The sequence below is a fragment of the Protomyctophum bolini genome (genome assembly GCF_963924005.1).
Source record: "Protomyctophum bolini genome assembly, chromosome: 2".
NCBI lineage: Eukaryota > Metazoa > Chordata > Actinopteri > Myctophiformes > Myctophidae > Protomyctophum > Protomyctophum bolini.
Window position 1 is genome coordinate 15,850,196 of NC_137863.1, and position 15,201 is coordinate 15,865,396.

Consider the following 15,201-nt stretch of genomic DNA (forward strand, 5'->3'; position numbering starts at 1 on the left):
CTGCTGTTGAGCCCAGAGGGAGGCTTGCGTATGTGTCAAGTACTTGTGTGTCGGGGTTTGTGAGTGAGAGAGAAGACAAACACTTCGGAAATGCATTATCACTATACACTTCACGACCTACGTATACACCCATAAAGAAGAATGCCCGTGTGGTGGACCACCACACCGACTGTCACCGAGGCTGTTCTGTTTTCTCTGGGTATTCCCGTGTTTGGTGTGGGCGGGCAGAATATGCTGAAAAGGGATTTTCTGGAAGAGATAGAGAGATGAAGAACTCTTCCCCGTGTGTCCGTCCGTCTGCTGGACCAGCTGTGATGCGGGCCTCTCTTCACAGTAGTTTGCTTGCTTCGGTCAAAGAAAAAGACAGGCGCATGGTGGCGCCCACTGAGACAGCAGCTCCTGAAACAGAAGGAGAAGATTTAAAGCAACACTCACAGCACCATAGCAAAACAACTCTATTCAGAAACCGACGCGTTTCAGCAGCCTAGGGGGAACGGAAAGTAACGATTTTGTAGAAGTGAAAAACACGATCCATCTTGCCGTGTTTCTTTTTCTTCTTTTTTTCCATTTGAAATGAGGGGGGGGGGGGGGGGGATAAGGGACGCAGGGAATGAGACGGAGTATAGAGCAAAGTATTCCCGCAGCTCATCATTATTCTATCCCTCCACAAGTACATAATTATCTCCTCTATCAGCAGACGATGGACATTTACCATGGCTGGATTTCTGCTTCTTTAGTTCTGGCTGATTGGCATTCATAACCATTGTAGCGGGGGGTCGAGGAAGGGGTCATGCTGAGCAGATTTTAGTCTATGTCAGGGCGACAGAGAGGAAGGAGAAAGGTAGAGTTGGAGAAAAGGAGAGATGGAGGGACGTGAAAGGTCAGACAGACTACTGTTGAAAGTGAGGTAACTAGAAAACGTGCTCCTCTGTTCACTGTAGACCAGTGATACGCCAATCAGGATCCAACCATCCATCAATCTTCAACCGCTTATCTGTAGTCTAGTCGGGGGGCAACAGCTCCACCAGAGAGCTCCAGACTTCCCTCTCCAGAGCAACATCAGTAACTTCCTCCTGGGGGATCCCATAGGCGTTCCAAGGCCAATGTGGCGATGAAATCCCTCCATCTCACCCTTGGTCTGCTCCAGGGTCTCCTCCCAGTGGGACGTGTGGCGATGACCTCCCCAGGGAGACACTCAAGAGACATCCTAACCAGATGCCTGAACATGAATATGAAACATCGGACAGAGTAGGAGTAATATAAGCAAGAAATGATCACATAATTGTCAGGTGAGAGAAGCGCTGTCTCCGTTGTGTTCTTGTTTCCGTTGTGTGTCTCCCCCCCCCCATATTAGTATGATTATTATTTTAGTAACGTGTATGTTTGTGTGTCAGAACCTCGCGCCTCGCGGCCATTGTTTGCGGCACTGTCTCCGTTGTGTTCTTGTCTCCGTTGTATTCTCCCCCCCAATGCCCCATATTAGTATGATTATTATTTTAGTAACGTGTATGTGTGTGTGTCACAACCTTGCGCTTCGCGGCCGTTGTTTGCGTTCGTTTCTGACGTTCTGTGCGTGGTTCAATGACTGTGTTTTGTTGTGGCTTCCCTGCTGTCCAGCTCATAACATTAGCTGTTGTCGCTTCAAGGCTGATTGTGATAAAGCTTGCTCGCAGCGGTGCTGAAATCAGCCCTTTCATGGTGAGTGTGGCATAGCTTAGGAGGCAGGCAATCATACTATACTACCATTGGCTTAGGCAGCGTGTGTGGCAGCCAATCAGGAGTTCAGGACTAGGTCCTCAAATGTTCGTCTACATTTCATGAGCTTTCATTAGTAAGGTTTCACCTGACAAAAAGTGTTTTGCAAAAATCTGCCTGCTGGTGGTGCTATAATTAGGCCAGTGTGAAAAGGGTGGCATTTCTTACTGAACCTAGTAGGAATGTGAGAGACCATTAATTAGACCCCTCTGAGCTCAGGCTCAAGAGATGAGGGTTCACGCAGAAATAGTGCAGACACTGAAGCTCTTGCCTCTATCACAAAATCCTCATCATGTCCTCTCTTAGAGAGAGCGAGAGAAAGTGAAGTTTTCCATCCCAATTGTGTTTGACGAATATAAAGCAGTCCTCTGCTGCAAACTTTGCATGAACTTCCTTTTGTTTTTACAAAGGCTCCCACAAGCCTTGAGCACAAAGGCCACATCTCTCTGGTGCTCCACTTGAATAAGTTATTCTTTCGTCAGTTTAAGGGTTGTGGCATCACTCATCTCTTTGCTGAAAATGGTAAAATATTATGACTTGTTTTTGGGCTCTTGTTATTGAAATTAAGATTCCTTGCATCACAGCACACAGCCAACACCCATCACCAAGCACTTTAGATTCGTCTCAATTCAAGTGAATTTGGTATTCATAAGATATGAAATGCAGAGTGTCATAGTAGCAACAGCAGTAAGTGTGAAACACAGGATAGGTACAAGTAAGAATAGAGATAAGAACAAATATAATAGACTCTAACACTTTGACTGCCCACGTTAGTTGGAAATGAATCCATTCATGTGCCCCGCTATTTGAGCCTTATGAGCCTTTTTAAGGGGAAAAAATACCCCGGGGGCTTGACCGGAAGTTAGCAAAGGGCTAAGAAATTATATTGCGGGAGGATCGTGGACCACCCGAGGCATGATTTATTTTACCGCGACTAGCGATGCGACTGCGATCGGCCGCGAAGATTTTGGCTACTGTAGTGAGTGCAATGAGGGGGGAATCATTATGCTGGCGCACCATCGTCTCTTTTACCGGATCTCCAACCTGCAAAGTTAACTGAGCCCAGTCTGTTTTTCTCCCCATGGAATAAATAAACAGCAAACTTAGCATGGATTTCGATGACTGACTCAAACACACTGGAACAATTCATACTTTTCTTCTTGGAAATTTGTGGCAGGTTATTTAATTATGGGATATTGTCCCATTCCGTTCCGGAGCTGAATCTATTACCGGAACAGCGAACGGCTCGTTCTGGCCCATACCGGCTTGCTATGCTATACCCCTGTATAGCATTCATACTGTATATGTCTATTGTCTGGGTAATACATCTAGAGTAAATATCAATATAATGAGTATTTGTACTGTACATTCGATCAGCAATGAATATATGATATGTATGATATATATATATGGATATAATGTCAGTCTCACAACAGTAATCCTTAGGCATCTACTGTAATTGTTGTATTCTGTAGTGTACATCCCAGTAGTCAAGCAGGAGCCGGTAATCCCAGAGAACACAAACAGTGCAGGTCTTAAGTTCTCATTCGGGGTCCAGCTTGTATGTGCAGTCTGATGGCTACTGGCACTGTCCAAGTAGCTTTGTGATGTTCTGGCTGTGGTCATGAGTCTGTGGCTGGTCTGGTTGAACCCCGCCAGATCATCATAGAGGGAGCGGTTCACCATGAAAGCATCCAGCGAATTCCTCACCTCCACAATGAAAGCATTCAGATTGTCTGAGTTGTAGATGATGGCTGTGCACCAGAATATCTCTGCTGTCGGGAAGAAACTCCAAAGTCCAAAATGTCAATTTTTCAGGAAATTAAAAAACAAAATATTAATTTTTCAGAAAACGAAGAAAACCTTATATCTTTTAAACGAAGCAATAGTGCCTCATCAAAGTTGGTATTGTGACTTTGTACGTATATTGTCAGTTCCTTGCATGTGTCATTATTATAACACGTCTCTGTACTGCCTGCAACGGGGGAGAGGAGTTGGAGTTAGTTGCTTTTACAGACAGTTTGAGGATCCAATGGAGTTCAGAGGTTTCTTCAGAAGCACTTTTTATTAATTTTCATTGGTTCAATATCAAACAGACGTGAAGGCTGTTCAATAGAGTTGATTATGAAGAAAAAAAAATCAAGAACCTCAAATATGAAGTTAAGTGGTATCCTCCTGACAGAGACAAAAACATGTACATTCTGTGCAAAACATTGGGGAATGCCTGCATAAATGCATATTCTCTTTGTTGTAAGCAGTCTTGGTCGTCTTTAGGGTTTAAAAAACCATTCCCTAAGCCGCCCTGTAAATGGGGTGACAGGCAGCAATTGCCTTGATACACTTGGACAGTCTATTCCAATAATAATAGCAGGCTTTTCAATGTGTGAACTTTATTGCACAACAGACAGTTCAAGCAGGAACAGCACATTTTGCCTTATAAGGTGTTTCAGCATTGTTAGAATATGTTCGAATAGGGAAGAAAGACAGAAAAAGACAGGGTGTGATGCTTCATATATCTGTTATTCTACACGTGACCAATCTGCCAGATTTGAAGTATACTTTATTATCACATCACAAATTTACAGGTGTAAAAATAAAAAGTATGTTTTTATTTTTTCACACACATTTTGTAGTTTGAAGATATAATAGGGTAATAGAGGAATAGAGGAAAGAAGCTAGAAAAACAAAGTCAGATAGAAAATTAGGTAAAATGTCAAATACACAAGGTGTATGTTTAAAATAGTAATACAATGAGGCTGAAATGTTGAGGTATGGAAACATTTGCAGTAGCTAAATATAGCAGCAGATATAGAATCACAGTCTCCTGTCGGTGGTTAAAATGGCAGTAGAATGCAGTGGGTAATTGCGGCCGATATAATAGCATCAGAGAATCATAATCTCGTGTGCAGGTGAGGCATCACTTAGCAACGATTGGCAGACATGTACTGTAAGTGTACCGTATACTGTACATGTGCCTGTGCAGCAGATAATGTCTGCATGACTGGCGGCCTTCAACGTTTCTCAGGCCAATGACCTCTTGCTAAGATGTCATCTCTGAAGAGACACACCATATTGGATTCATGTTAAATGTGTTTTTTCAGACATGACCTTTGCTCCTGTATTCCACCACCAACTTATCCTTATCCTTGTTGATGTTGAGAGCGAGGTTGTTCTCCTGACACCTTTCAGATATGCAAATGCGATAGTTGTACTGTATGTATCTTCCCCCGCCACTCCAGTACTAGTAAGCTAGAGACAGCAGTAAGAACATTTATAAGGTGAGCTAATATATTCGTACGTTCTAAATGTTTGGATTAATTTAAATTGGTGGGCCCTATTGTAAACAAGTGTAATGCTTTATGGTGTCGTCCACTCACCAGTTAACAGTTTTTGTATTGAGTTGTACTTGAAATATCAAACCCTTACCGATCTGGCTTCAGCCTGAGGCATCAGTGTCGTGGCAGGCTCTGCAAAAAAGTTTAGTGCATCCTAAACTAAGAAACACTGTGTTGTAAATTTGGCTCAATTTTTCACAATAATGCTCTCTGTATTGAGGGAGGTAGAGTGTCCGTCTGGGCACACTTTAGCGGACAGCCGAGGACAGAAGAAGCTGTGTTTTACGTAATTTCCGAGTTTTTAGACAGCTGGTGGATGGAAAAGAAGCTCCACCCCCGCGGATGACTGCCGCGGAGGAGAGCGTTTCCGGGAATCTGTCCGTCGCGGCAGCCAGCCGCGGGGGTGGAGCTTCTTTTCCATCCACCAACTGTCTTAAAAACTCTAAATTACGTAAAACACAAATAATTATGGGAATTGTAGTCCAGGAAGGTAGTGAGACCAGTGTCCATGACATCAGAGACAACAGGCTCACTGCTACAATCTAAAATATCTAAAACCACATATTACACACATAAATACCCCCAGGAAAGTGATCTAAAGCTTCTAAACGTCATTAACATATATCTTTTTGCAAAAAGGGTGAAGTGTCCCTTTAAGAACACGCTATTTCATGACTTTTTTTTGGTTTGTTTTCCCGATGCTAAACGTTCTTTCTGCCTCTGTCGTCTCAGGTAAGGTACTGAACTCGGACCTGCGCCACTACCTCAGCCTGCAGTTCCAGAAGGGCTCCCTGGACCACAAACTCCAGCAGATCATCCGCGACAACCTTTACCTGCGCACCATCCCCTGTAAGTAATATGTCCTTATAGTGATTCTCCACCTATGTGGGGCTGGGGCCCACTGGCCATTTGTGGTCAGATCAGTGGGCCCTCTGGTCCACAAAAGGTTGAGATGCACTGGCTCCTACAAGACTGTTTCACCTCTCACATGTTCAGTTCAGTTTAACCAGTCAGACGTTCACAATACTGTGAAATAGACACCTTTATTACATTACACTCTTTAAGTGTGTAGCATGATATGATATGACATAATGTATCTCTCTCTCTCTCTCTCTCTCTCTCTCTCTCTCTCTCTCTCTCATGCACGCATGCACACACGCATGCACGCACGCCACACAAACCCACACACTAGTACATTGCCATGGCAACACATCCAAGGACATCCTGCTAACCCCCATGCTTTTACTTATTTACTTCGGCGTTATATCTTCTCTATGATCAAAGTCATATTCTTTCAGTAAATAAGCCTGCATTCCTCTCCCATGCTATCTGCAGTTCTCCCGAGTTGGTCTCTGTCTCTTCTTGTCAACTGAACTGTGCCTTTGTCACACAAAAGCAGTAAGGTTCTGTAGAATTCTGTACAGTTTCTGTAGAGTTCTTGAATAGAAAGGTGACTAAAATGTTGTCGGCAATCAAAATACACACAAAAACACAGTAAAATAGAAACCCTAAATGAATCAGTGAAATAAATTCTGCCAATGTTTATTCACCTTTCTGTTTCAAATGCAGTGTACTTGGACGTCAAGTAAACTGTGTGTGCGATGTGATTTTGTAAAAGTTTTATGAAAGTTTTACATTTGACTAGCTAGATATTCTATATTGATTTGTTGGTTCGCTACATGATGAATGACCATCCGACAGAGTGACTTACACTCACTGCATGGTGCCTGAGCAATGGATCACTCAAGTAATTGCTCTACCATGATAAATAGAGTAGGATTGCTCCCCCATGATCACCCCCCATGTACAGTATTTGTACGTACAGCTGAGCTGATGACGTCACTGGGCTGGCCATCTCACTGGCCTGTATACTTTCTGTCTAAAAAGCATACTGTTAAAAGCAGTTATGGGCTGTTAGGGGCAACATGACAAACAGCAGGTGGCAGCTGAACCACATTAGTAGAGGACATGGTGTACGTAACAAATTAATTACTGTATGAAGGCACTGTGCTGTCGACACATGTATTCCGATATTTACAGTGCCCGTATTCACGAGCGGGGACCTATTAATAAAGAGTGGGGGGCATAATTGAGCGTAGTCAAGGCTTTAGCCCCATGTGGAGCTACTGCTCCAGTCCTGCAGGCTATGTCAGACTGTTAGGCGCGGCACTGTCACCACCATCTTTCTCTCTCTCTCTCTCTCTCTCTCTCTCTCTCTCTCTCTCTCTCTCTCTCTCTCTCTCTCTCTCTGTCTTTGCCTACAGTCCCAAGGGACTGTAAGTTGTTTTGTCGACAAGGGAATTGCAAGCAGCACCAGTGGTGTGAGTGAGAATTTGCAGGAAGTGAAGAGCTTACCTTCCATGTATGTTTTTATTAGTTTTTGTCTCCACCAGGCTGAAGGTGTGGGGAGAGTATGTTTTGCACTCCGTCAGTCCGTGTGTGTGTGTGTGTGTGTGTGTGTGTGTGTGTGTGTGTGTGTGTGTGTGTGTGTGTGTGTGTCCATCTGTGGCCAGCTAATATCTGGCACTGTTGGCTTCATGTTTGTTGGCCAAACTCTCCACACACACACTGTGGATGCCAAAGCAGAACCTCTGGCCTTGCTATAGTGCCACCAGGAGGCTGATTTTTGCAAAACACATTTTTTTGACAGTACATAGATTTTGTCTGTCTTTCAGATTTTCATACTCCATCCTGATTGGCTAAGATTGGCTTCCAACGTTTCGCAGGAATGCTCAGTTTTGAACAAAATTCCATGAATCTTGTACACACCATGTGATTTCCATGGAAATCGTGCATGCGTGTGTGTGTGTGTGTGTGTGTGTGTGTGTGTGTGTGTGTGTGTGTGTGTGTGTGTGTGTGTGTGTGTGTGTTTGTGTGTGTCTCTCTCTCGGGTGCAGCACTTAGTTTAGACAGTTTTTGGTTTAGACTAGTCATTGGTTAGACCAGTCATTAGTCCTACAACTACAACCTATCTCAAACCCTAAACCTAACCTCCCACGGGGCAGCACACCTAAACCTAACCTTAACCCATGTCTAACCAATGACTAGTCTAAACTAAGTATGCACCCCCCTCTCTCTCTCTCTCTCTCTCTCTCTCTCTCTCTCTACTCCCTCCCCTATCCATCCCTCTCTTGTTCTATTTTAATCACCGGTCTCTCTTTAAAAAAAACCTTCTCAACTATATAGTTTCTAGGGGGATCCATTCGTTGGCAGATACATTACTCATACTGGGAAGAATAATGATAATTACTAATAGTTATTGAACACCAATCCCATCAATGACTGCATTGGAGAATTGACTTTGAGAAATTGGAATTAGAATTCTGTTCCAAGGAAAATGTCCACCCCACCCCCCCTATCCTTCTCTGTTATAATAGCCTATGTGTAGCATATGCCCTGTACAAAGTATGTTAGTTTGTACAGCACAGGTAACTCCGTCATACAGTAACTACCTATAGCTCCCTGCAGAGCTTTCTGTTCCCGCTGGCATACAGTGGCAGTGACGGTGCCTTGGCATTAAGTAAGTATACCATTCATCAGCCACAGCCAGTGGGTTTCACCACATGAGTCTGAATCTCTAATCCCCTGCTTGAATTATTGTACGTCCTAATGACTGAGAGACCCGAGCCTCGCCACTGACAGCACCTCTATCATTCAGTCGGGCCCATTCCATCCCTCCAGCCTTCAGTCTCTCCATATGTGCCTCTCCATCTCTCTCATTCATCCGTTCTCTCTCCCTCTCCCCCTCCCTCTCCATCTCTCTCATTCATCCGTTCTCTCTCCCTCTCCCTCTCTGTCTCTCTTCCTCTTACTCTTTCAATTACCTTTGACTCAGCATTTTTGTTCTCGTTTACTATATTTGTCTACTAACTGCTTAAATCACTTAATTGCCCATTGTCCAAAGCAAGAGTATTAGAAGCTAGTGTATTTCTACTAACTATGTTTTAGTCAGCAAACAACGGAGCAAATGACACACTTTCGGTTTACTTGTTAAATTAACATTATTTTCCAGACCCACAGACTGTGTTTTTTTAGGTTTTTTTGCATAACTCTGCTTAATCTATCCTGGAAATGTGAGCAATGCTCACGCAAACAGTGGCAGGATTTCCAGATGTGCTTTGTGTCTGACTGTGTACCAATGGCCTACTTTCCCTGACTTCTGCCTGCACTCCTGTCACTCACATGCAGCTGCTGTTGTTGTGTCCTAATAACAGCAATGTTTCTTGTTTTACAAGCTCATAACATGCAATGCGTTGTGAGATTGTACACTGCTATTTTCACTATTAAAAAAGACCACAGCCACCATGCAGTTTCCATAACAGAGGCGTATTGCTATGCTCTCAGACCAGGGGGGCAGTCAGACAGATATTTTGTGAAGGAAATTGGGACTTCCTGAAAGTTCATATAATGGCCTGTTGTGGCGCTGTCATTGGGCCCAAAAAACCCCATATCTCCATAGAGGTCCATGTATTTAGGCCCAACTTCACCTAGACTGTATTACCTTAATAAACATGGTCATGAATACTTTCTGCTTCCAGTCACTAGTTTAAAGTCTCATTTCTCATGTCATAATATTCTTTTTGGAAAATTATGGTCCCATTTATTTAAAAAATGACCATAAAGTCGAGTATGTTCTGAGGGGCGTGGCTACCGTTACAGTCTATGATCGGGAGCCACCCCCCGTTCGAGTCAAAATAAAAACCAACAAAGAAGAAGGGGGATCCCGCCTCGTTGTCTGGGCCAGCCAATGGCCAGGTGGGCCCAAACGGATCTAGAAAGATGGCGATTTAAAATTCAAGGACTGACAGTCTTCATCTTACGTCCATATCAGACCCGGAGAACGCTTTGTCCATATTTTTTTACAGTCTATGTCTCAGACACATTAGTATGGCCGTTGCACAAAATCATTGGTTCAAAAGTCAAAACTGGGAAATCGGCTCTGTGTCTCAAGGTTTTCAGAAGGTGGCATACCCGTTCCAACCTGTTCCAAGTATATTTTCCCACCTTTGATTGGCTCAGCAACAGGTTTGGACTGGAAAAGCGTGTTATAGGCTGGTGTTTCCAATTCAAACCTGCTGCCAAGTCAATAGAGTCGATAGAGAGGAACGGGAGAGAACTAGAAAGGTGCAGGCCAATCTATGATGCCAGTCATCTATGACATGCTATGATGTCAGTACTGAGAAGTCAGGAAGCGTTGTATTTGGGAAAAGTTTAAATTAAAGTTAAATATTGCAACAAAAAAGAATAACTTGTGTTCACACAAATTCACGCAGGTCGTATTAAAAGAATCAGACCAGTATGAAGCGAGTGGTGCAACAGCACCCCCTATTGGTACTCTAAACATCGCTGTTCCTTGGAGTGGTTGCACCATTCAAAAATACACGCAGTTGATTTCACATATTGCATCCGTATACCGTATATGCTACAAAAACAGTGGGAGTATAGCACAGCAAGGGAGGGAGAGAAATGGTTAATACAGTGGGATACAATTACCACTAAAATAGAGAGAAATACATTTTAACAAGATGGAGATAGATAGAGATACATGGAAGTTGTTAATTTATCCATTTGTAAGAGTCAGTTAAATTAACAATGAGGATTTTAAGAGAGAGAGAGAGAGAGAGAGCACGGTAGAGAGAGAGTGTGTGTGTGTGTGTGTGTGTGTGTGTGTGTGTGTGTGTGTGTGTGTGTGTGTGTGTGTGTGTGTGTGTGTGTGTGTGTGTGTGTGTGTGTGTGTGTGCGCGTGTGCGTGTGCGCGCGGTAATCCCTGCCCTGGATCTTGTCCAGTGGTGTTGGACAGCCTCCCTGTCCCCTAGACGCTCTTCAGAAGACAAAAGCAGAGAGATGTTTGTGAGAGGAGGGAGGGTCTGCATGGGGTCACAGACCTAGAATGACTTTCCTCCCCTGGCGCAGAACAAGTCTAGGCGTGTACTGTATACACCAGCGCTGTGGGAAAGATCTAGGTTCAACCAGGACCTGCACTGTGAAATCCTCAGTGTGAAGGGTGAAGGCTGATACATGTATGTGCGTGTTGGCAGATCGTCTATTTTCTTCAACACACGACACTGACTCACAACGATAAGTATAAATGAGGCTGTAATTTAAAGCTGCGGAGCAAATTTCTACTGCTCAGTCCAGAGGCGATCAGTGCATGGCTCGCTTGTGAGCCTCAGCATCAACCAGCGGGTGTCCGTCCTGACACCGGGGTCTAAATCTTTCAATGGAAGAGTAATTTAGACCCACTGCAGATGTGCCAGTTATATTTGTATTCATCTTACAATAAATGCACCACGCCTCTGTACGTGCGTGTACAGTACAGTACATGTGCGTGCGCGTGCACGTCTGTAATCCACGTAACTCGAGAACCGTTTGCCCCACCGACTTCATATTTGACACGCGCATTCCACACCACCACAGGGAGTGCAGTGCCCGGCCTTGAGCCGGTCGGATGCATGGTTGTCCAGAACCACAAAAGGCTCTGGTCAGGCACTGCCAGTGAACCTAATGAGCCTAAGTCTCCTGTAGAATTCCAGGCCTCTGCCTCAGCCAATTGATTGCCATGTCAACCCCACACCAATTTGATTACTTAACCAGTCCACTTTTCACAGTCAGTTTGCACTCTTCAGACACAGACAGACGGATACAGAGATCTCCATCATGGGCACAACAGAACAGACAAACGGTTAAACCAGGTGCTATGATAATGGGTATTGCATACTACAGTAGGTTCCCAACTTGCATCGTTCCCAAGTAGGCCAGTGGCCGATGGGCACAGGTCTAGTTGAAATAAGTTCCGAATTGCAGCTATAACTCAGTGCCCAAATGGAACCATAAGGGTTACATCTTCTGTACAGTATACACTATTTATGTTAAATTAACATCCATGCTTTTACAGTGTATGCAAATATTCAACTATTCAACTTAATACAACTTCTAATCAAGAAATAATATAACAAATTACACTATGCACGATAATTATCGTCCCGATAAATTGCGACCCGATATTAGCAATTATGACGTCATCCCGATAAATTCGATAACGTTATAATAGCGCCGATAATATACTTTATATGGGCTCGAAATTGCGATCATTTTGGACGCAAATGCGCCTGAAATTTTATCTGTGCGACCTAAAAATATAGTTGGTAGCAACTATGGGTATACCAATCATTTCTGTGGTGCGCCCAAACGCTCCCCGAGTCGCCAATCTCTCCGGAGGAACGGCTGAGACGAGCGAGAGAGAGACGCTTCTCCACTCTGTCTGTTGCAGTGTGTAGTTCCATAGCAGGCCAATAGCCCCGCCTGCTTCTCCTCTCTATCTCCCATTCTCCCCTCTCTCATTTCACTCACTGACTCGCATTCATACGAACGGTGACGACTGTCTCAGCAGCTGACGAGCGCGTATTGGTGCTCGTTCATTCATCTCGCTGTTGAATGCGTGTCACTCGTTACCGGTTGTAGTTTATTAATTTGCTCCAGTTGTGTAGCATTGTGAAACGCGACGCGACCGTTTTGGTTGAGAAATGTAGAAGTAGTAGCTGTTTGGCTACATGATGCTACAGACCATGCTAATGACTATATGCTAACAACAACGTCTATCACTGGAACTTGGATAGTGTTGTATTTGTGTTTACACACGCACACACACACAGACAATATGGTTCTCAAAGTGGGATCCGGGGAGTCAGAGTTTACAAATGGAACGAAATTGACCCTTACAGGTCCATTTGGTTCCATTTGTACCCTCTCAGAGTTGACATTGATTTTACGATATAAATAAAAAATTATAAATTGAGGTCCCTTATGTAAATGGCATTAAATGGGGGGTCAGTAGCCTAATGCATGTCAAACTGGGTGTCCTTGAAATAAAAATGATGAGAATCACTGCTAGAGCCCTGGCATATATTTTCAAATGGGTGTCTGTGGGCTAACAATTTGGGGTCCTTGCTCCTTGACATGGAAAAGTTTTGAGGCCAACTGACCGGACACACACAGACATTCACAGACATTATATTGTTGTTTTTATTCATTAAAAAAAATTCACACCTGTGTGAAGTGAGGGGCACTCTTATCATCATATGTCATCTGGCCAATCACAATTTGCTCTGGGACTCCCAATTTATATTGTAAAATCAATGTTATTTTTACTCTGAGAGTATACAACTGGAAATGTTCCATTTGTACACTCAGAGTTACAGACCCATAAGGGTCCATTTGGTTCCTAACTATATAATTTAGCTGGGGACCCCCTGGAACTCCCTCAGGTACCCCTGGGGCCGGGGGTCCCCGAACCCCACTTTGGGAACCACTGATATAGCCTACTATACTGTAATTGCTTAGGTCAAAGCTGTGTTACATGTACCGTTACTCACTAGTATGTATTTTTTATTCATGTCTATATATTTTTATTATCGGTTATCGTATCGGTATCGGTCTTTGAGAAGCAAGAAGTTCTCGATATCGGTATCGGTTTCAAAAAATCAATATCGTGCACCACTAGTTTTGTGAATTAATTTACTTTTAATGCATGGCCTCCTGTAACCTGACGCTGCCAGATCCAAGAAGCTTGCTACACAAATTTGTTTCACAGCTTATTGGGATCTGGGATCTCGGAAGCAAATTCGATGATGGGGCTGTTCCTTTTTTTCAAGATAATTGGTAGATGATTGGATGGGACCGTCTGTCTATCACCGTGTGGGCGTGCAAACACAACCAATCATATTGACGTGTCTATATAGCTTCACATCCGGTTTCGCACATATCCCGCCCTTAGCTCACGCTGATTGGTTCGGTACGGAACGGATCGGTGTTCGCTGAACTCCCTGAGAGATCCCAGATGGAAGCTGTTTTGGGGAACATGGTTACCCAATACCGCCCCCATCTGGCAGCGTCAGGTTAGGCCTCCTGTGCCCCCCACAAAATGACCGGTAGGCCTACTACTTAATATTTCACCAAAACCAGAGCAGAACTCCCACCACGGGACTCGGGCAATCAATTAATAGAGTTAAATTGCAACCACTATATTAATGGCAACTGTCTCATACAGCTAAATCTGAACTATTCCTTTAAAGTAAATATGAATACTGTAAATATGAATGCTGTATCTGCAAAGCAAAGACGCTGCTGAATAAAAATCATATGAAAACCAAAATGAAATAGAAAAGCTGCAACCCTCAAGTCCCTACTTAGAATAAAAGGCAAAAGAACAAATGTAATAAAGAGCTTGTTTTAAATTATTTCTGATAAATGGTTACTATTACATAATTATGCTAGTATCTACATGCCACATACTGTGGCATGCCAAACTACATCACTTTTTTCTAGGGATGCACCGAAAGGGAAATTCTTGGCCGAAACCGAATACCGAATATTGGAAACAGTTGGCCGAAAACCGAATACCTAATAGCCGAATACATCTTTGTTGTAAAGCTACCTGATTATGGCAAAAGACATGATTATGGCAAAACCTAACTTAAATAATAAACACTTATGGGTCCATTAAAAAACATCTAAATAATTGGAGGCTTTGTGATTAATTAATCTCAATTAATCACATTTTAATCGCATATCAATAGGCCTATTTGACCTGAGCAGTGAGCTTTTTTTTCTGCATAAGCATAGGCAATAAAAACAAGTAGTAATAATAATAATAGTGATAATAATATTATTTATATTAAGCTTCTCTGAGTACTTAAAGACACTTTTCAAAGAGAACATGAGAAAACAAATAAAAACAACTTTATTAGAGAAAAACTAAGACTATGGAATAAAATAAATTAAAGTGGAATGAGATAGCAATATTCCAGAGGTGGCTTTGAATTTATAGGTGGTGGCATGTCTCTGAGTTTTGGGAAGTGTTTTGGGAAGTTTTGACAGGTCTGCCTGCTGTGGACAACGATACAGTCTATCATTCATTGTTAAAGCTCCAAATGATATAATTTCCCATTCGTCTTTGTGTCTGTCCGTGTAAACGCAGCAGCGAGTGTGAGGGGACGAGGGTTGGAGAACGGATGTAAAGTACATAGTGTTAAACTAACGTTAGCTCCCATGCTAGCTACTAGCTTTCCTCGTCAACAGAACACCACCACAGATCGGGTGGAAGCTGCTAATA

General features: G+C 43.2%; 1 protein-coding gene across 1 annotated transcript in view; it reads left to right on the plus strand.

The window, feature by feature from the left end:
• The window catches only part of magi3b (membrane associated guanylate kinase, WW and PDZ domain containing 3b), a 192,920-nt gene that overhangs the window by 104,282 nt on the left and 73,437 nt on the right, over positions 1 to 15,201 (plus strand). The window contains exon 2 of the mRNA XM_080784373.1: positions 5,823 to 5,939. Coding sequence (XP_080640499.1) covers positions 5,823 to 5,939 — 117 coding nt within the window. The remainder of the gene's footprint in view (positions 1 to 5,822; positions 5,940 to 15,201) is intronic.